The 22,432-nt window shown below is 49.3% G+C and overlaps 1 protein-coding gene across 2 annotated transcripts in view; it reads left to right on the top strand.

Annotated features, from left to right (window-relative positions):
• The first annotated feature begins 883 nt into the window (after positions 1-883).
• Positions 884-22,432, top strand: part of LSP1 (lymphocyte specific protein 1) — a 51,865-nt gene continuing 30,316 nt past the window's right edge. The window contains exon 1 of one of the 2 annotated variants that reach the window (XM_069857853.1): positions 884-1,057. In XM_069857853.1, coding sequence (XP_069713954.1) covers positions 978-1,057 — 80 coding nt within the window. In that variant the 5' untranslated portion in view covers positions 884-977. Of the gene's footprint in view, positions 1,058-13,603; positions 13,757-22,432 lie in introns of those variants that run through there. The other variant, XM_069857854.1, reaches the window with a different exon arrangement.

Here is a 22,432-nt window from a genome sequence, read left to right as displayed (position 1 = left end):
TATGAGGAGCGGCTGAGAGAGCTGGGGTTGTTTAGCCTGGAGAAGAGGAGGCTGAGGGGTGACCTCATTGCTCTCTACAACTACCTGAAAGGAGGTTGTAGAGAGGAGGGTGCTGGCCTCTTCTTCCAAGTGACAGGGGACAGGACAAGAGGGAATGGCCTCAAGCTCCGCCAGGGGAGGTTTAGGCTAGACGTTAGGAAAAAATTCTTTACAGAAAGGGTCATTGGGCAGTGGAACAGGCTGCCCAGGGAGGTGGTTGAGTCACCTTCCCTGGAGGTGTTTAAGGGACGGGTGGATGAGGTGCTGAGGGATATGGTTTAGTGTTTGATGGGAACAGTTGGACTCGATGATCCGGTGGGTCTCTTCCAACCTGGTTATTCTGTGATTCTGTGATTCTGTGATAAGAGTCCAAGTCGCAGGAGGCATTGCAGAACCTCCAGCTGTGGTGAGGAAGGAGGAGAACTGGGAAGGCAGGTGAGGAGTTAGAGCTGCAGGGCAGAAGCAGACCCTTTGGCTCCAGCGGGCTCTGAGAGATGCTAAGTCAAGACAACCTTGGTAACTCCTGTGGCAGCACCCTGGTACGCAGTGCACTGTAAGGTGCTGTGGTTCAGAGATGCTGGCTGTCCTCAAAGCAACATGGGCAGCCAGGGGAGTGGTGGGCCACCCCTTTCCCTGCCATGGTGAGGATGCCTGTGACTCCTTGTTGCCTTTGGGTTAACGCAGCACTTCCTGATTTCAAGCTGCTGGCAGAGGCAATACCTTAAAGTAATCTCAATGGTTTAAAAAAACCAAACAAAAAAATACAAAAAACCACCCCCAATTTTGCCTTCCCTCTGCCCCTCTCCCATCCCCCCAAACCCTCAGCCCACAAAGTTTCCGGCACAGCTCACTTCTGCTGAGCACAGGAAAAGCAAAGCAGCAGTGGCACCCTTGTGCTGGAGCTATCTGTGAGGCTGCTGTGCTGGCCAGGGGAGAAGATGTCAGACTTGGAGGGATGCCTAGAGGGTGCTGAAGGTGTCAGCCAAGTGGGAGATGAATCCTTCGGGGAAAGCGAGAGGTGAGACCTGGGTACCTGGTACCCCAACACGATGGTTGCCTTCTAGCCTTGGGAAACAGAGACTGGAAAACTAGGGAAGCGATGGTGGGAAGGGAGAACACAGCCAAAACAATGATGACCCATGAGGCTGAAATGGGTCAAGTGCTCTGGCAGGCTGGTGACAAGCTCCTCTGACTAAGGAGAAACTTATTCCTGAAGGTCTCATCTCCTTTGAACTTTAAAACCCTTGGCAGTGGGGGGGTTGAGTGAGGAAACACAGGTCCAGCAGCAGACAAGCTCAACAAGGGTTCTAGTAACCTGGACGGGCTCCACAGCTGAAATCAGCCTCATTTTTAAGACTACTGCGTGGAAATCAGCTGCCTCCTCTCTTCACAGCAATCTCTGGGCACATCTCACTTCTTGCTGTGTCCCCTGTGTTTCTAACTGAATTAACCTGGAAATGTTTCAGGCTAGTTGCTGTCTTTTGTAAGGTTATACATCTCCCCGTGTCTCTGCTGCGCTTTGTTGCTTTATCAACAGAGATTGTAAAATGGGTGTCTGTTCACTTCAACTTCCCCTTTTCATGGGGGTTAGAAGGAGAGACCACATCACTCTGTGGTGGAGGTTGTCAGAGATAACTCAGCCAAGGTATATCACCCAGAAGTACTCAGATTTGGACTGGATTCCGGCTGAACATCCAAGGAGCTTGGGGGTTTGCCTTCTTATTTTTGCCTCCAGCTTCAAAGCTTGCATTAGCATTTCTCTCTGAGGCTTCTGAAAGCCAATGCAGTTAATGTTAATTGATAGGAAAAAAAAAACCCTTGAGTGACAACGATAGGAGAAAGGTGTGTCATGTCCTGTCACTAACAGTTGCAGTAAGTGTTTAGGCTGACACCTGACAGCAATTAGCCTTGGCTGAAGACTTGACTGGAAGCTTCAAAAAGCATTGGAAGGCTCTATGCATGACTGCTGAAACAAAGGGTAAGCCTTGGTGGCTGGGGGAGCACGGGGGTTTCTCAGCATTGTCTATGCAATTCCCAGTCCTACTCTATCCTGGCTGTGCCTCCACCACAGGCTCAGCTCACCTTGCAAGAGCAAGGAGCAGATGCTTGGGCCGGGGGCCAAGGCAATTGAGCCTTCTGCTCCCATCTTGCTGGGGCAGATGCAGGTACATCAGCACAGCCAGGGCCAGTGGCGGGGGCTGCTGACGGGGTGAAGTCAGCTTGTTCCCTACTCTTATTTCCTGCTGGAGTTTCAACTAAATAAGAGGCTGTCTGGAGAGGTTTGTTCCGCAGCACTCCAGTTCCTACAGCCTTTAGAACAATGTTTAAAAACTGTGTGCATGATTACCAATGGCAGGGTGACACATCCTTTCTTCCCTAGCTAAATTTTAGACATTTGATGAAATATGAAACTTAATGGAAAAAGCAGCAAGCAAAAATAACTTCCTTTTTGTTTTTAAAATATGGAGAATTACTTTCCCGTCTCAATTTTTATAATAGTTTCATGTGCAGCTCTAAACTTCTCGTGCTTTTATAATACTAGCACTATTTAAATGCTTCCTAGGTTCTGGTGATTTCCACTCCCCGAATGGAGGAAGTGTTTACTTGATGTTTGGGGCCACCTTTTCTCACCCTGTGGTTAGCTCAGCTCTCTGGTCTCTCCTTGAGGACAATGTTCTTTTCAAGCTGACCTGTGTATGGATAGAAGCAGGACAGTGCTCCAAAGGCAGCTTAAGGCGTGCTGCAGGTGTGAGCAGTGAGTCTTGTGATACAGCTGCCACGAAGTAAATCCCAGGGCTCCATAGCGTAAAAGCATAGTGAAGAGATATGGGGAGAAAAACGCTGTTTGGTTTGCTTAAATAACAAACTTTATCTGTTTACCTGTGCCTGGTGTATATAGAAGACGAATTTGTATTAGAAAATGTCCTAGAAATCCTGATTTGGACATAGCTTACTCTGTTTCCCCATACAAATGGGGAATGAAGTTGCTACACCCATGGGTGCCGTGGGCTGTGCTCTGCAGGATGTTTGTACTTCAGTGGCAGCACAGTTTGTGAAGCAGGTTTCTCTTGTTTATGGGGCCTGAGACGAGAGAGTAGCTTCTCTCAGATGCCCTCGTCTTCCTTCTGGGGTTTCCCACCCTGTGAGCTGCCAGGAGCTCTCAGCAGCCCATGTATGGTCACCACCTAGGAGAGGCTCTGCTGCTCTAGCAAGCCCCAGGCTTTTCTTTGCCACCTCTATTCCCAGCTGTCTTGAATTCTCCAGATCCTTAGAGGAGTCCCAAGGGTCCTGGCTAGGATGACTACTGTTGCTAAGTATACCTGCAGTTGGAAGGAGGTTGTCTGTGAAAACTGATATGTGGAGAGTCTTTGGAGTCCTCGGCATTCTGGATTCCTTGGGGGAAGGATAGAGGGACGGCTGATCTTGGCTCAGAAGGGTCACAATTTGACCCATCTGGGCTCATTAAAGTGGAAAAATAGTAGGGAAATAAACAGAGAAAGGCCAGATGGATAAATTAAAGAAGCTGGGCAATATTTTGGTGTTTCCAAATTGGATATAGGTGCTCTGGCAGTGGCATTATGGATAAAGAGCTGTCTCTAATTATAGGGAGGCATCAGGTGCCTTCACTGCCCTTTTCTCTTTGTAAAAAAACCAAAATACCCCCCAAAAAACCTGACTGGCTTTCCTCTGAGCTCATTCTGCAGTGTAAAGCTATGGGTTTGGAGGTGTGTGTGAATTAAAGGAGGGGATTGCCCAGCAGCCTTACTTGAATCTTACTTTTTTTTAAACTACAGAAGACTGCTGGCTGGAGGGCTGGCTGTTAAACTCTTGGAGTGAAGCCCGGGTCTGAAACTTGTCAGAATCCCTTGCACCTGAATTTTGGAGAAACTTGGCTGTGGGGAAGGCTGGCTGTCCTGGGGACCAACCTAGGAGCTACTAGGAGGAGTTTTTGCCAGCACTGCTGGTGTGGAATGAAAAGGCACTTCTGCTCTCTGAGGTTGTACTGGGGCTCCTAGTCCTCTGGAGGAAGGGGAACAGAGGCACAGCCTAGCCTGCACCCTTGGGACACCTAACACACCTGCTGTAGGGGGCCCAGGCACCCACTGACCATATCCCACAAGAGGACTTGGCCTGCTTTGTCCAACGGCACCGATAAATCTGCAGCAACAAGGAAAGTGGAGATGTCCAGGCAGAGTTTTGGGGTATGGCAGGGCTTTCCTGCTTGCAGGGAGCAGGCAAGCATTCCCAGGGTGGAAATGTCCTCAAGGGTGATCTGCTGTCAGGGGATAGTATGGCAATTTGGGACAGTGTGGGGTCCTGGCTTTGGGACAGCTCAGGTTCTGTTTGCAGCCATGCTTCCTACACAGATTAAGCTGTCTAGGTTTTCCCAGGTTTACTGTAGCTGAAACAGCATGAATTCTGCTCCACGGGCACACCTGAGTTCAGCCTAGTGATGCTCGAAATATGTGGAGGGCTGGTTTGGGAAGGTGGGAGGAAAGAGACTTTTCTTCCTTCCCCCCCCACCCCCAGTCTGATCACACTCCTCAGATGTGGGTTTTGTATGGTGTGCAGTTTTAGAGGGTTTCAGGCCTTTTCCAAGATCTGAAAGCCCTTTTCCTAGCAACAACTAGAAGGCTAGAAAGTATCATGGGTGACTTCATGGCAGTGAAGTGGTTAACCTTGGCTTGCACTGGGGATCCTGGGCCACTCTGTACCTGCCCCCACTGACCCCAGTAACCCAGCCCTGGCTGATGCTCTGTCTGCATCCATCACCCCTGTCACCCACATGCCTAACTGCAGGGACTACAAGGTGGCTGAATGAGCGCCTTGGTGCTCTTTCCAGAGCTGGATTTACTCATCCAGCCTGGCTGCTGCCTCTGTTGGGACAGTGCCTTGCATCTGGGCAGTTTGCTTGGCCAGGAGGTGCTCTCAGGCCTCATTGGTACTGCATTTTTGTCGGGAACAGTTTTTCCTTTAGCCAGGTGGGTGGGTGGGTGTGGGGGGTGGGAGGAGGTCGTAATCCTGGCCTGAAGAAACTCATTGCCCAGGCTCCAGGGGTTACCAATGGCTGCCAGGCTCTGGGACTGTAATTTGGCTCTGACGGACAGTGCAAACCTGCTGTGGTCCTCAGGGGCTCAGAGGAAATTCTGCACGGATTTGCTGCTTTCGCTTCATCCTTCATGTGCCGCTTTCCTGGTACAGTCTGGCTGTGTGAACCTGTCTGTGAAGGATGGTACCCACTCACCTGGCATGGGTGAGAGAGGGTTCTGCTCTGCTCAAGGCAACATCCAGCTTGCACAGCAACTTTGACCTCCTGTAGCTTCTATTTCTGTTTCCTTAACACAAGTCCAACAAGATCCTCATCAGGCTGAGTCTTTGGGCTCACTGAGCAGGCACTTTAGCATCCTTTGAAGGCAAATGCATGGGGAATCGGTTCTCATGGGGTGGTTTTAGTCTCCTCACAGGAGGATGTACATCAATGAAAGGAAGACACAGAGATGTATTTGTATGATAGGGATTCACAGGCTTCTTTACCCAGGTGGCGCTCTGGACCACAGTCACCTGGTATGTGGGTCAAAGGTACGTCCTAGGAGGTGCTGTGCAAGCTGAGAAGGCAGCTGCCCTGCATGGCATGACTGCAGTATAATTGCTGCTAGAGCAGCACCTATGGTGCCTGACCAAGGTCAAAGTGTCACTATGGTGGGTGGTCTGTGGCCACCCCAATGGCCTACTTACTTGGGGCAAAGAGGACAGGTTATCTCTATTGCAAGGCCAGACAGCTGAGGCTGAGATTTAGGAAGGGGAAGAGATGCCCTAACCATAGGACTTGCCCACTGTGGACTGGGTACCCAGAAGAAGTGGTTTCCTATGTGACATCTGTCAGCTCTTGGCAGGTTCCTTTGGTAACACAAAGCATTCTTAGTGGCTCTTAACACCTATGTTTAGTCACTTGAATTGCTCCATTATTTCCCAATATCACCTAGGAAGTAGAGGCCACTGTTGAGATTTTAGCTGAGCTCTCCTGAGGCTTAGCCAAGTAACTCTCAGTCCTCAGCCTGTCCGGGTGCTCCACAGAGGCTCAGTCATGAATGGGTTAACCAGCCCTGCTTGGAGCCTGTGTGTGTTTTCCTTGCCAGTGTATCTGTTCTAACACACACCAGATGTGTGAGGCAGCCGCTGGAGTGTCTTAATCCCAGGTTTCAGCACTGGGAATTGTCTTTCTCATGGGCAGGTCTGCAGCAGCTTTCTGAGGGCTCCAACACTAATTTGCCAATGCCTGGGCAGGGAGGCTGGCAGCCCCCATTCTCCACAGGATAATTTGCAGCAAGGTAGAATGAAATACATTCTGTTATTTGCTCCTTTAAACAAGTCTCTCCTGCGACTGGCTGTAGGGGCTGGCAGCAGAGCTGATGCTAGTAGCTCCACCTTGAGTCATATGGGGAGTGTTAAACCCAGGAGCTTCTTGGGTTCACCTTATCTCAAAGGACCAGTGGTGGTTCATACCACTCTTGTGTGCCTCAGAACTGTCCAAGGAATACATGGGTAAACATGAAAATACATGAGCAAAACTAGCTGGATTTATTAATAGATGAAAATGGCAATCAGCAGGTGTCTACTGTTAGCTTGATCGGTGATGTGCACCCAGTGGCCTAAAAACTTGGAGCCACCTGGGAGTAACTGGTCCAAGATGTGCAAGACACTGTTACTTGAAGCTCAATTTATTTGGATTTCTCTTGCTATTGCACAGATGTGTAGGCCCAAATGCTTTTGATAGTGTCCATCAGCAACATCCCGCTATCTGTCATAAAGCTGTGCCAGTTTGTATCAGCTGGAAGACTTTGGTTCTTGTGCTTACATGTTCATTTTATTGAATGAACATGTCTTACTGAGACTCTATTGCTCTGTACAACTACCTGAAAGGAGGTTGTAGAGAGGAGGGTGCTGGCCTCTTCTCCCAAGTGACGGGTGATAGGGGGGAAATGGCCTCAAGCTGCACTGGGGAAGTTTCAGACTGGATATCAGGAAAACATTTTTTACAGGAAGGGTCATCAGGCACTGGAACAGGCTGCCTAGGGAGGTGGTTGAGTCACCATCCCTGGAGGTATTTAAAAGATGGGTAGACGAGGTGCTCAGGGACATGGTTTAGTGGCAGATAAGAATGGTTGGACTCGATGATCCAATAGGTCTTTTCCAACGTGGTGATTCTATGATTCTATGATTTTGAGAATAGATCCTTTGCTAGGGATCAATTCTGTATTACCAAGAAGCCTCTGTCCCAGCTCAAGTTATCTGTTGCTTGCTGCACCTAAATAGACAGTACGTGCAATGCCTTTTATCAAGCCTTTGCCAGACAGTTTGGAAAATATGATCTCTTCTTCTGTGCTTGTGCACACATGTGATTTTCTGCTCCAAAAGCAGTTTCCTTTCCAGAGCTTGCTCCAGAGCCGTTAGCCTTGATAAAGCCTGAACTACTGACAGATCCCAAACAATCATTACTGCCAGTTGTTTGGGAGGAACAAAGTTCTCCCCTAACAAAATTGATGGCATTTATTATTTGCTCTTCAAATAAGTGCCTCCTTGCAGTGGTTACTTAGCTTCGTGTTACAGGAGCTGACAGCAGTGTGTCTGAGCTGAGCTGTCCTCAGACTAATGTGATATACAGGATGTACAACCCTATTCTGGTGGAGTTTCTCCTTCCTTGGGATGGCATTTGTCATCTTCTGCTGCTTCTTCACTCCAGTTGCTGTCTTCCTGCATACAGCCTTAGCCACCTCTTGTGCAGAAAGATTCACCTTAACTTTTTGTTGGGCCTCATTTTTGAGCATTAATGACTACCCTCCCCTTTGACAGAGGTACATGTTGTTCTTCAGGCTTTTTGATGATGATACTTTTGCCAGACTTGGTGAGGGAGGCATGAGTGGATATTGGCAAGCTCAGATTAGATGCCTCTCCCCAAGACAAGGTGCAGCTTCAAGTGAGGGTATAACTTGGAAGCAGGAACTGTCAGATGGTGCCTGGGGGCTCCTTCTGATCCATTAGTCTACCCTGATCCCAGCTGGAGTAGCCAGCTCTGCAGCGAAAGGCAATCTGTCAGGACTGATGGTTGCTAAAACTGCTTGTGTTGCACAATGCGGTGCTACATCAGAGCCTTGAGCCAGCTGCAGATAAGCTAATAAGTTTATATTGGGTAGAAGCTGTATTTCACTTCTTGAAAGCTGTGCTGGTCACCCGAGCAGCATGGCTTGGCACTGGGCTATACTTGCAGAGAGGTACTCTCCTACAACCTATCAACTAAACACTGGCTTTGGTTGATGCTTAAATATATCACACAGATGCACATTGGTGAAAGAAGGTGGTACCTCTGTAACAGGTTGCATCCCTCTTATTCTAAACATAGGAGATATCTGAAAGTATCTTCTGCTGCCCAGTGTCCATGTGTATTATGCATAGCCAAAGCAAAGGCCACTCCATTTATTTCAAATGGACATTCAAAGTTCAAATTCATTCAGCAGTTTTCCAAACCTCAGCGAGCAAAGGCTACTGACAAGGCAATGTGATGCTGGTTTTAAACACTTCCTACAGTGTCTGACGATGGAGGGACAACTTCTTGGCAGCAAGCCTATGGCTTATTCCTCCTGGCTTTGTCCTGCTTCTTGCCCCTTCAGTGAAGAGGCATCCTAAAGAGATGGAGCCGGTCCCCTAACAGCCAATAATTCTCCTCTTGTCCTGTAATAACCCTCCTGCGTGGGCTGGGTGCGTCTTATCTGCAGCCATTGTTTTGTCTTCCTGTCTCTTTCCCAATGGCTTTGTTGATTTAACCTAATATATAGATATGGTGCATGCTGTAGTATCCATGCTGGCCCAACGTGATGGACCAGATGCATTCCTCCAGGGCTTGGCTAAGTCACTTGGTCTTGGCCTGTAAAACATGGATAATAGCTCACTGTAGTGGCTCAGGTGGAATCTCTCCCTGTTTGCACAGTACCTAGCACAACAGGGGCTCTGATCTCAATTTAACCATACTGGGCTGCCTGGTTAATGCTTACACCACCTCTCTCTGCTTCCCTGCTTCCTCTTTTTCAAATCCAGCTCTCAGATGTTCCTTTTGTTTCCTTCTTTCTTGGTTTCCTCATCTTTCATGCTTGTTTTTGTCATCTCTGGAGCAAAAGCGTCTTCTCTTACAAGCCTTATAAGCTTGTGTCTTCCCCTTTCACTAAGCAATGAAGCAAACTCTTGGGATTTTAGGTTTATGAATGTTCCCATGCAGTGCCCTCCTCCATTCTGTGTGACAGCGAGGGGTAGTGGTGGGGTAGAAGAAGAGAGATGCTCCTCTAGATCTGAATTACTCTCCCTCTCATTTCTGCCTCTTTGGACATCACAGAAAAAAAGTCATCATTGATCCCAAGCCAAGGACTTCAGACTTAGCATGACATGATGTGTGTTTACTCCTTGGATCCAGCCCATACTTACACATTCTCTTCATGATGCTCCTCTGAGCACATGAGCCAGGCAAAAGCTCTGAGCTAAGACAGTTCCCGCCTACAGCACCCTGTCGATGAAGACTCATGGAGTCGCGTGTTGCCTTGGAGAAGTCCCCTCCTGATTCATGGCCAGGCAGAGGAAGGCTTGCTGGGGAGCATCACTGGGAGTGGATTCCTTCCCCTGCATCCTGAGCTAATTGCACAGATGAGATGCCCTGCCTTTCTGACAGCACACTTTTGGAGCTTGTAACGAGCTGTTTTGGTGTGAAGGAGACAATGTGCTGCTTTTGGCTCCTAGATACCCTGTTTCCTTGGGGTTATCTCTGACTGCCTGCTTTGGCCTCTCTATTTGGCTGCTCAAAAGTAAGTGCTGGCAGAGTAAGCTGGCCTGAGCTAACCAGGGATTAGGGATGAAGGTGAGATGAGCAAACCCTATCCATCAGGCTAATGTGTAAACCACACTATTTACACAGCTGGCGTACCAACTGGCATGCCCCTTTCACTGAAGCGGGGCTCCCAGGTGGCTGGGCTAGTGCTGATGTCTGCCAAGCTGGTTTCAAAGTGGGGGCTGCACATGCATGGTAAAGAGAGGCTGGTGAGGTGTCAGGAGAGGGAGAGAGGTTTGGGATGGCAGAGGAAAGGATGTATCACTTAAAAGGCAAAACAGAGAGACCCCATCTACTCCATTGTCCTAGAGGGGGCTACTGGTGGAAATGCAGTGTCTCCAGCTGAGACAGGGCTGCTTAGTCCTTGCTGAGGAGGTGAGACTCTTCCTGCAAGAACACCCCTGGGCAAGATGCCACCACTGACATGCATGCATGGCCTTCTGGAAACCATGCTGGCAGCTGATGGCACATACAAAGGACTAGCCCTTGAAACAACTGTATGTTTGGACTTATGCTAACAGCGCTTTGCATCCCAGCAATATTGGAGAAAATTGCTTGGGACACATTTCCTTGCTAGCACAAGTAGAGTCTTTTTCTTTTTTTTTCTTTTCCCTAGACCATGTGTTAGCCTCCAACTGATTTTGCAACTAGTCCTACATAGCAGAGTGATTGTGTAATTTACAGGAACTGGTGTGGCCCTATCTCTCTGGGACTCCTGCCCTCCTTCCTGCAGCAATGGAGGTACTTTCTCCCCCCCCAGCATCTCACCTTCTCTGCTTCTGCTGCTGCTGGGAATAGCTCTGGGAAGCTCTCTTGGTCCTGCAGCATTCTAGGTGTTCCAGCCATCCTTGCTTCCGTAGTGGGGTGCAGTTTTGCTGCTGAGTCTTATGGTGGTCCTCCTAGCTTAAACTCTGCCAAAAAATAACAGATGAATTAATTCTGTTTTTCTTCCTGTCTCCACTGTACTCCTACCCACTTCCTGGTGGGACCAGAAGGTTTATTTCTGTGAAAGGATTTGAGCAGCTGTGGGACTGATGCTGGCCTTACTGTTCTTGGATACGTGGTATGACTCAGACTGATGCACCTGGGCTCAGCAGCGAGGGAGAAGAGGATATAAAAGGTGCTTCTTTTCTTCAGGGTGATGGTGTGGAATTTCTCCTGCACTGCTCTTTTCCTGCGGTCCCTTAGGCTCAGCCTTTGTGCTTTTGAATAGTATGTCCATGTGTCAGTTAGTGCACAGTTCCCTCCCTTCTTGCTGTGAGTTCAGAAGGAGGATTCTGCTCTGCTTTCCTACCCTTGTGGTCCTTCAGGACCCTGCTGATGGTGGAGGAAGGATGAGTTTTCTTGTCATATCTGATATCTTCCTCAAAGATGAAAGCCAGACAGAAGGGCAAGGAACCTTCCCCAGAGGTCGAGTAGCACAGCCACCTTGTGAAAGCAGGAGGATTTTCGAGGATGTATTCAGTACTGGGAATTTCTGTTTTCAGGAGCAATGCAGAGCTCAGTCTGCTGCCTGTTGCAGTACAGGGACCCCTTTCCTTACCTTTTTACTTCTGGTGTTTCCAAATGACCTTTGCACTTTATACCAGTAACAGCTAATGTCACAACCTCTCTCTGGTCCTGGACATCATCATCCAAGCATGCTTTTGTCAGCCCTGTTCATTGAAGACCCACATCTCTCTGACAGACGGTCTGTACTGGGCTTGGGGTGGAAGTCTGCCAAGTGCTTGTAAGATGAGGAGCTCATTCTTCAGGGGACAAACCTGGGTGTTGAGGCAACGTTCTCTTGCTGGAGCAACCAGATTTTTCCTCTACCCATTTACACAGAGGATCTTGCCTCCCGTAGGTAGTGGTGTGCCACTACCTCTTCCCTTCCCCACCCAGCATGCTCCTGCCTTATGGTGACAGGAGCTGCATTCCTCCTTGCCCCTCCTCAGCTCCCTGTGGATCGCCTGGCATGCCTGCCTGAAATAAGAGTGCTGCTGTGATTTCATTCAGTCCCCAGTTGTTGTTAGCCCGTGGCTGCTAGCTATGTCTCTGCCTGCCAGAGCTCCTTCGTCTTGCATCCTTGGCTGGCTTGGACCATGTGAGTTGCTGGCAGGTTTGGGCCAATTCACTCTAAAAAGAACACCCTGTAGGTGCATACTTCATTTCAACTCTGTGGGCAATTGCGGTGAAGTCAATAGGAGTGTTCACATGCTTAGACCTAATGAATCCTGTAAGTACTTGCAGGGCTGGGTCAGCATCTTTTTCAGAAACAGAGACTTTTTGTGGTGGATCTCTCACATCTTCTCACCAAATTTAGAAAGAAAAAAAAAATGCAGTGTGACAGCATCTAAGCAGCCTGCAGAGCAAAGCCAGCATCAGTGTCTGCTTTGTGGTTTTTGTTGTTCCTGATCACTTAGGGGATGCTTAGTAAATACCTGCAGAAAAAAAATTTAAAAGAGCTGTTTTGAAATGAAGAGACAGTGGGAAGGAGGGCAGGCACTTCCCTCTGATCTGGCGTTAATGCATTTTCTTTTTATTGAGGTTTCTGGGTGTATTTCATGGGCAACTTCCCCATTTCAGCTCACCAGGTAGCAACAAACAGTTCTGCAGATGTGACTGAAGGGGACTGAAAGCAAAAGAAAGGTGAAGGTCTAAGCAGGGTGGTCCCATCATAACTGCTTTCATCTCAGGGACAGCCAGGGGAATATTCCCACTTACCCTAAGGGAATATGGACAGGCTGTGCTTGAGTGCCATGGTGCAAGTATAAAGTAGGGCTTGAACTTGCCAGGTACAAGTCTAGGCATCTGTTGGTTTGGTGTAGTAGATGTCTTCCATCCAAAACCCACACATGGACAAGGAGATGCAGGTTAGAGGCAAAAAAGGACTGTTCTTTTCCAAGACATCACCCCCTGATGATGTAGCATGAAGCATGAAGAGTAATCACCTACCAGGTAGCAATGTCCTTCATCAAACACTCACACACTTCTTTAATTTCATGAAATATCAGTGTTTTGAGGAGTCAAGCTGAATTTTTTTCCTCTTGCCCAATTTGATGGCTGGGCAAACTGAGGCATGGGAGAGCTGGTTACCTGAGCAGGCGACGAGGAGGTCTGAGAGCAAAATCAGGGTGCATATTACTTGCACTCCTGGAGCTGCAACCCAGTGGCTTCCCCCAAAATCCAGCTGCTGTTTCCATCTCAGGAGAAGGTATTTCTCTGGTGCAGTGTTTCCCAGCACAAAGCCCCCCTTGCATTAACCTGGCTCTTTGTTGACCTCTGGGCACTTGGGGACCGTTTTGAAGGGAGATTCCTCAGTGAATGGATCAGGAGAGCGATTTACAGCACAAGTTGCCAGCCTGGATTTTTGCTCCCAACTTGCTTTGTGTAATCAAGAAAGCAGCGGTAAAGGTGGAAAAAGAAGGGGGGGGGGGGGGGGAGGGGGGATGTGGGAGGGAGGGGTTGAATAAGGGAAGGAAGAGGGGCTTGAGAAGGTGAACGGGAGAGAGGGAGAAGCCCCCATCGCTGGGGAGCAGGGGCAGCTGGGCTTTGTGCGGCGGGACCCACCGCCAGCTGGGCTCGCAGAGAGCCTCCCGTGACAGTTCCACGAGGGAGGGGGAAGAGGAGGAGGAGGTAGTGGTGGAGGAGACAAGCCGGGGGTGTGGAGCAAGGGGGGGACTCGCAGAAACAAAAGGAAACCAGCTGCAGAACTTCCTGAAGGCGGAGAGGGGGCCGCGGGAGCGGCAGCTGCCGGCGGCGCTGGGGAAGGGGCGGCAGCCGGGACCCCCGCTCAGCCGCGGCCACCATGACCAGCGCGATCCTGAGGAGAAACTCCAGCAAGCAGGGCCTGCAGAACCTCATCAGGTGAGGTGTCCCCACCTGCCCGCCGGGGACAGGCTCCGGCTGGCCGCAGGCGGCTCGCCCGTGGCGACCGGGCTGGGAGCGGCGGTGGCGGGTGGGGGCACCGGGAGGGAGGAGGGAGAGGGATCCCTATTCTATGATTCTGTGGTCCCGGATTGACCGGCTTCGTGTCCCTTTAAATCAGCTGAAGGTCTTTCTCGGACCGGTTTTCCAGCAGGCGCGATGCGCTAGAAGGAAGGAAAATAGATACCCCCCTCCACCCCAAAAGCAATATGAGAAAAGCAGATTTGAACTTACTGATGGCTTTTCCAGGAGCACACGGCTGAAATAACTGAGCACAATGGTGCTGTGACACTCACCTGAGCCGGCTGATTCCCCCCATGCAGAGGATGTCTCAGTATGTGTCTTTTTGTGTCCCCGAGCGCTGAAGGCTTCTGCCTAGAAAAATGATTTTTTTTTTTTTTCTGTAGGAAATCCATGCTGGTTGTTCTGTGATGTGCATTTTCAATTCAGAGATCTGTAAAGGGCCTGATCCTCCCAGGGCTGCGAGCTGACATTGCTCTTTTGATTTAATTTATCACAATAATGCTTTGAACCCTTCTCTTGGACTGTAATTGGCAGGGCAGGGAGGTGGACGGTTCAATTTGGTTTGTTCCCATTTGTCAGCCGGGGAGGATGGCTACATTGTCTGCTGGCGCTGGGATTCCCTTCCATATGCTAACTCTGCTTTTCCCTAGGAGCTGGAAATACCGCTTTTTGGTGGGAGCTGCAAATGCTACTTTCCCCTGTGGGTCTCTGGGACCCTCCTCTGGCTGCCAATGCTGGGGAAGCTTATTCTGTGCTTCTGACTGGGCGGAAGAGACACAATCCTCACCCTTTTATATTTAATTGAGCAGCTGGATGGGTGATAGGTGGAATTAGGGAGTGCTGGACTCCCATGCTGCATGTTGGGCACCCTTGTGCTGTCAGTGCTTGTGGTTCTCCAGATGGGAGGTGGAAGATGTCAAGGTGGGGCATCTGTTTGGGCAGATGTTTTCTAGTCCGTGTGGGATTTCCCTGTCTGGTAACACAGCCTCTAAACCTTGCCCCTTGAATGAGTTTCTTGCCTTGGAAGAGAAACTGGCACCTACAGCCTTCCAGTTCCTACTGCCTTCTCCCAGGGTCTGTTTTGGACCCAGTGGAGTCAGCAGAAAAGCTCCCACTGGTTGTGTGGGCTCCTGGGTTGGAAATTGGGCAGGAGGAGATGACTCCTCTTTGTTCATCTCCTGTTTGGCCCGTAGCGCTCTTTCCCTGGTCTCAGCCCAGAGGGACTGGGATCTTGGTTACCAAACCGTGATTCAGAACAGGGCTCAGCCAGGGGCTAACAGAAATCTCCGTGTTGGTGTGCAGCAGGCAGGGATGGGCTTAGATTTGGGGCCAGCTGGTACTGAGGAGGGTCAAGCAAATGAATTGGGGTGGGAATCACCTGTGCACAGCTGCATGGCATTACTTTGCAGGATGGCAGATGGAGCGGGAGGCTTTGTGCCTCATACACAGAAAATGGGTGTCTAAAGAGCTGTTCTTGGCACAGACCAAGCTAGAAGTGTTCTACTGTCTTTAATGGTGTATTGCTGTCTCCAAGTTCCTCCTGCTGTGGATAAGGAACTTCTGCTGCCCTAGAGACTCACATGGGCTTTTGCCAGAGAAACTCTGGGATTACATTTATCCTGAGTATGGTTATTACGTATAATCTGGCAGAGGCTGGGCTTCGTGGCTGTGTTTTCCAGTCCTGTGTGCAGACAAGGAGGGAGGTGGGGTGTGAAAGATGGATTTTCATCCGTAATTTACACCCAAAGAAGCTTTGCTAATGCTCACAGGAGTCAACAAGAGAATAGGCAGGATCTGCCCTATGCACAGCCCAGCCTGTTTTGCAGTTGTATGTTCTCCTAGAGCAGCTTCTCCTAAGCCCAGCCATGAGGCTGCCCCTGCAAGCCCTTCTAGCCTGAGTGTAGGCATAAGCTGCTTCAATTGGTGAACGGCTTGAGGCTTCTGGCTTGAAGATTCATTGCTGTCAGAATTTTCACTGTGCTCTTCTTTTATTTGTCCCAAGGTGGCCACAGGTAGAGTGGTTACACTGCGTGTGTCCTAGGTGCTTCTGTTGTGTCCAAGTGCATTGGTGACCTAGAGGACAAGGGTAAAAATGGCTTCTCAGAGCTGTGTTCACAAGCACCTGGAATTTCAGTGTGATGCAAGATTTACCCAGCCATTCCTGCCACAGAGCATCAGCTGGGGTAGCTAGCAAATTACCTTTTCTGAGCATCACTCAGCCAAAAGAACTGCTACCAGACTGTCCTACAGCTGGGTTGAGGAATCCTGAGCTGAAAACAGTGAGAAACATCTCGTGAATTTTGAGTTTAAGAGTTGAGTCCCAATGCTTAAGCATTCAGACTTGTGCTTGAGATGAAACCGCAGGCTTTCAGATGAAGTGGCTCATGCCCTTGTGCAGAGCAGGAGTGCCTGGCTGCCACCTCTCCAGCATTGGTCCCAGGAGCCTGATTTGCGTGAAATGGCTTCTCTATGAACTGTACTGACAGTTTCAGCATATGCCAGGCTTCAGGGTGTGTTGGTGTGCTTGAGAGCAGTGGGCCATGTCAGAGGTACCGAAGGCTGAAGTGCTGAGTCAGCACTCTGAGAAACATCCTTTCATCTTTTCACAGCCTGGAAGAGGGTTGGAAAGATTAACCTTCCTTTTTCCTCACTAGCTGCCAGCAGTGGGACATCAGTGCCTTTGCGCGAGCATGCCTTTTATGTCTTAAAGGTTGCAGGCTAAAAAGAGACCAGGGTAATGGCTTGGACCGGAGAATGTGAGTGGCTGAGTAATTACCTGAAGAAGGCATAGGGAAGAATGGGCAATTACATGGTTATCTACCTCCCCTCCTTTGTCCGACATGCCCAGGCACTCCCGTGGTTGGGATATCCCTGGGGATAGATTTCTCCCTTTGTAGTGATCCCTCACATGCCTGCAAGACTTTGTATTTTTTAGAGGTCCTCTCCAAACATGAGTTGCTTTATGTTGTTATTGTGATCTATTTGTTCCTTATCCTTCTAATGAATTCCTATAAATAAGATAGGGATCCATTGCCTGTCATGTTGATTCATTCAGTTCGTTATCTGCTCCTGCTGGAATTTTACTCTCCCTTTATCGAGCCTCGAGTGTTTCACAAAAGAATATGGCTGTTTAATTAACCTACAAATCAGCCTTTCTGTAAATCATCTGTGCCACTCCTCGAAACTGGATTATCCAGGCTCTCGGTGGACACCACTCCCCCCAGGTGCTGCAGTGGCTTGCTGTGGTCACCTCCTCATAGCTGGACTCTTGGTGCCTGCCTGGGGTGTGCAGCTGTGGCGTGAAGTGTAAGTATGGATGGATGTGCATTAGAAGAACTGCACTCTTGTCTCAGCTGGTTTGTTTTTTTATCCAGCCTGTGGTGAATCCCAGGTGTTACTAGGAGGTGAGCTGTGATTTGTTCTTGGGGAGAAAGGACACCTTGCACACGGTTTGCACACTTCCTGGCACAATAGGGGACCTGGCCCAGGGCAGGGGCTCCAGAGCATGGCTGCTGCACAGGCAAGAGATAAGAAAGTGTCTATAATAACAGAGTCAGAAGTGCAAATAATGCTGCAGGGAAGGGGCACTGAATCTTGAGGATGAAACTGCTCAGGGGAAGAAAATGAGTCAGAAAATTAGATTGGGTGATAAACTTAATTATTTCCTCTGTAGGATGGGACTTTTGCGTCTTTATCTTCTGTGGAGTCATTAACATGGAAGCCAAACCACGAGATGTGAAATCATGCTTGCATGCCCTGTGCTTTGGCCTGCCATACGCAATGAGGTGCTTTCCATCTCTAGCTGATGCCAGCACTTATGATCCTGGTACCCAAAAGGTAGCTGCACAGCCCCTTCTTTCTCCCTGCAATGTGCTGTTGCATCATTGAGCAACACCCTGGTGATGCTCAGAGTCCCCCAGCACTACGGGTAGCTTTAAAATTCCCCTAACTCCTTGAATTTTGGTGTATGACATGAATGTAATATTTAGTTTAATGGGGACCTGGGGGCTTTGCTCACCTCTGTGGGATACCTTCCTTTCCGTCTGCATGCAATGTTTCCTGAAGCTTGCCAGGATATGTCTCAGCAGGGAAGATGCTACTCCAGTATTTCTGTCTTGACCTCCTGAGCACTGAGCTGGGAACAAGAAGCTTGAAGCACCTGGGAGGGCTGGATGGTACTTTGAAGGGGCAGGAAGTTTTTGGGGAGGTAGTTGGTGCCAGGACATGGTCTGGGCATTGTTTGTTTACTGGGAGGTAGTGGTTACTTCCTCCAAGGGCTATTGCAGACTCCGCTGCCCTAGGTTGTAGGTAGGTATGCGATGGGGGGGTGGTGGTGGTGAGGAAAGCTTGCCATGAGGTGGGGCAGCTCTTCAGGGGGAAACAGGGAAAATGAATGTGCAGGAATGAACTGGCTCCTGGCGGTGGAACATGGGGAACTGGGCCTTCAGCAGTGCAGTTCATTCTTTGCTTACACGCCAGTGCTCCCCTTCCCAAATCCTCCCTATTTTGATGTTTTTATTTTTGGCCTTTTTCTTATCTCCCTCCATCCCATCACTGGGACCAGGGCAGAGCTGATGGACGCCTTTGCAAGCCCCGTGGGTGGATGGTGGAAGGAAGAGGCAACCAAATGCTGTTGGTGGGGAGGAGCAGCTGGGAGAGCCCTTTGGGCCAGAGTGATTGCCCAGCACCAGCAGGGCATGCCTGGATGCTTGCCACATCCCAGCACTGGTCAGTGACGCCAGCCGCTTTCAGTGCGATATCGCTGCATTTGGAAGCTAGAAAGGACCAGCTGAGCTGTGAAGCAGGGTGGAGGTAAGGGGCCAAACTGGTCTGTGGCAGGCATCCCATCCCTGAATGCCTTGTAGGATGCCTGACCTCTGCCTTCACCCCAAGGAGGGCAGCTTATTCTTATCACTCCAGTGGCAGAGGCTCATCTGCCCCCTCTGAGTACTCTATGGATCCATTCCCTGATTTTCCCAGCTCTGGGGCTTGTTTCAGTGGGAGCACTCCATCTACCATTGACTTTTCCCAGAAGCTACCTGATGATTTTTGTTTGCTTTTAGCCTGGCTTGTCTCAGGCTAAACTTCTACCTGCTCTCAAGCAACAGGATATTTAGGGCCTGAACCCACTGAAATTGTGGGGAGCTGCAGTGAGTCTCTGAGTCCCTTGCAGCTGCAAGTTTTCCACATCCTTTGGTGAGGTGGGAAGGACCACCATTTATGTCTAAGCATGGTTCAGCTGAAAAGGGCACTGGGTGGTGATGCTGGAGTCTGAGGCTTTGCAGCTGGGATGGTGTGTGAAAACAAATTTTCAGTTTTCAGACTCTTTATTTTTTCTTTTTCCTTCTCGCACCATTGGTATGACGTCAGTTGTTCAATTGCATGGGAGTTGCAATCAGTGGTTTTGGGGCAAAGACTGAATGTTCTCATGAAGACACGCTGCCTTAGCGCAGCAGGGACTGAGGACTTGCTGCTGACTCCAGTTCCTGTTACAGCACAACTCATCAGCAATGGCCATAAATGAAGAGAGCCTCAACTCTCCCAGGGAGCAGAGCAGCACATTCCCACGGCCTCCCTTTTACCTCCCACCAGCGCTCGGGTAGCAAACTCCTTTCCTGCTGCTGGGGGCTGCAGGGATTGTGTCACCCTGCGGGCTGCAAAACGAAGGACTCATGGCCAAGCCAGTGGTGTTATAAAAAGCAGCATTCCTAGTATGAATCTCACCCATAATCCGAGTCTTGAAGCAGGGGTGAGGCTGTTGCTTGCCTTCCTAGGCTCAGACTTGTTTTCCAGCCCGAGTTTATCAAGAAGGATGCTGTCTGACTGTAGCCAAGGCAGAGAGGCAACGAGGCTTGCTTCCCTCAGAGAGGGGAAAAATAGAATATGAAAGTTGGGTAAGCCAGTCTGAACCTTTCTGACAAGTCTTACTTTCTACTCTGATGTGCTCCTCCCTTGCAGAAACAGAGACCAGACTTCCTGCTCTTTAGAAAAAAAACTCTTGATTTCTTGAACCTTAGGGCTGAGATGGAGAGACTGTGAGAAAGGGCCATGGTTTGAGGTCATACGCGACACCGATTTCTCACACCTACTGAGTACCGTAGAGGGCTGGGAGGACTCAAAACTCCAGCCCTTTCCACCCCCTTTCTCCAAATTCCTGACTGGTGATGTTAATACATTACCGCACCAGTCTATCTGTGTACTAAGGACCCATGGTCCTGGGGGTGCAATCCATCATCTTGTAACGGATTTGTTGGGATCCTGTCTGACATGGTTAAAACCAATAATAATAAAAAGAAGCAGTTGTTTCCATGGGCTGCCTTTTGCCTCTGTGAATGGCCCGTGCATCACTCAGCATCTGGACTTGCAGACCTTCCCCTGTGCCTTTCTGGAGCCACTGTCCTGCAGGAGAAGGCAGATGAGGCTTGTGCTGAAGGACCGGCCCTGCCCGCATCCCTCCTCTAAGGTCTGCTCTTGCCATTTGCCACCAGCTTTCTCAAATATCTCTTGTTTTGCTTGTGGAAGCTGTAAATTACTAGCTTGGGACTTACCCTGCCCATCACACTGCAGTGCCAGGTCAGTCTTTGCAGGGAATTTAATGGAGCCTAAACTAGACAGAGTCCTATACCTGGCACGTGTGGATGCATTGCTGCATATCTCCATATCCTTCTTTGGCCAGAAGTAAGATGTGCTGTTGTGGAGAAAACCCAAGACTGATTTAAAAAAGAAGAGTTAATTTTATTTTTAACGAGGAGATAGGTCTCTGCCATACTGCTATTTTTCATTCTATTTCTACTTGATGAAAGTTTGGGCTGTTATTATATTCTGTTCGGATGCCTTGTTGAGTCCTTATTGCCCTGTGCGTGAAGCCTTTCTATACCCCCATCTCCAGTGGGTGGTGAGGTCAGGCTCTGTGACCACCTCTGGGTGAGAAGCAGCTCTACCCTGCTGTTAGCATCTTGAAGGCAAGCTGGGATTTATAGGAGGAACAGGGAGACATGGCTGAGATGGTGCAGCTATGGGTGGGGTGGGAAAGCTTGGTATGAGAAAAAGGCTGAGGGTAAAGCATATGTACACATTGTTTTCCTCTCCTCCCTGCCCCCCTTCTTGTTCAAATTCTGAACTGAGAAATGCAGCTGAGGAATTACATGAATGTATGGGAGGGAGAGGCTTTTGGAGCATCTTTGGCTGCCTTTAGCTGACAAGCTGATCTTTCAGAGCTAAGATAACGCATCTTCCCCGAGATGAGGTTTCAATAAACTCCAAGCTGTGACATAATTTTTGATTTTCTTTTCCCAGTCTTCCCGTATTTTACCACTATCTACATACCCTTCCTTATTCAGTGGGATGGTTACCTAGTCTTTGCTATCAAGCTGCATTACTCCTAAGTCACAGAAACCCATCCATCAAGAAGCCTAACTGCTGCATGCCATCTGACTCGCTAATGGCCATGCTGTGGAGCAGCCCATGTCCTGGTGTTGACAGCTGTGTTTGCTGGCATTCAGTAGCAGCCTCTTGGTGGAGCGGTCTTTAGGGGGTTGGATGCCTGCTGGACTACTGCTCTATTCTCTGCATCTTCCTGACTTCGCAGTGACCTTAAAAAAGCCTTTGAGCTTAGGGACAGGTTTCTAAAATGTCTTGGTGTGTGGAGGTAAACCAAAGTCTTAGAGGGATCTATGGAAAGGACTAAGATGCTGAACTCTGATGCCTAACACTGGTGCCTGTGGTGTGAGGCATCCTGGGAACACTACTTTGAGCCAGGGCATATGCGGTTTGCAGGGGTGGAATGAAACTGAGCCATGGCAGCATGACCATGCGTGGCATACAAATGTCCTCAGCCATGACTTCTGTGGTGGCCTGTTGCCAGTTGTCCTGAATGATGTGAGAAGAGGCATTATCTGGCTATTTCAGCCTACTTGACTTGGTCACACAAATCTATTATACGCCATTTATAAGATATTATTAAGTGATTAATTTGTTGGTGGAAGGTCATGCGGGTGAGAGAGTTGCTCCATTCTAGCCTTTTGAGGGTGTCCTCATCTGTTTCATAAGATGGGGTGGACTGCTCGTCTCAATACCCCTGCCAGTCTGGGCCTTTTATAAATGGGTGAAAAATGCAATATCAAATAAAACCTGGCAACTCGGCTCAGCAGCAGGATGAACTTGTTGACAGTCCTAAGTGGTTTATGTTGCTTAGCCAGCTTCAGTGGCTGGTTGCTCGAAGGTGGTGAGAGGGTATTACCCCGAGTGTGGTGAGGGATATCTCTAATGGGCAGCAGGACACCTATATTGGATCTGGCACTGCAACAAGGCTGTGATGGATTATGTGGGAAGAGAAGGTCCTTCACACAGGTTTCTGGTACCTCCTCTGACAGCCCTAACCTCAACAGAGAGGTTGGTGGAATGGCTGCTGGGGGATGCAGGGTACCCTTTCCAATTCTTCTCTAGTTCATGCAACCCTGTTTCTTATGGGTGATACTTTCAGCAGTGGTAGGCGCTGTTGCTTTCACAGGTGATGGGAGCTTTACCCTTGATGGCATTAGGATTTTCTGTGGGTTGATGGGCTATGTGCTGTCTGGGAAACACCATGCTAAG

The sequence above is a fragment of the Phaenicophaeus curvirostris genome, chromosome 5 (assembly GCF_032191515.1).
Source record: "Phaenicophaeus curvirostris isolate KB17595 chromosome 5, BPBGC_Pcur_1.0, whole genome shotgun sequence".
In the NCBI taxonomy this organism is placed as follows: Eukaryota; Metazoa; Chordata; class Aves; order Cuculiformes; family Cuculidae; genus Phaenicophaeus; species Phaenicophaeus curvirostris.
This window is presented reverse-complemented; position numbering and strand designations above follow the sequence as displayed.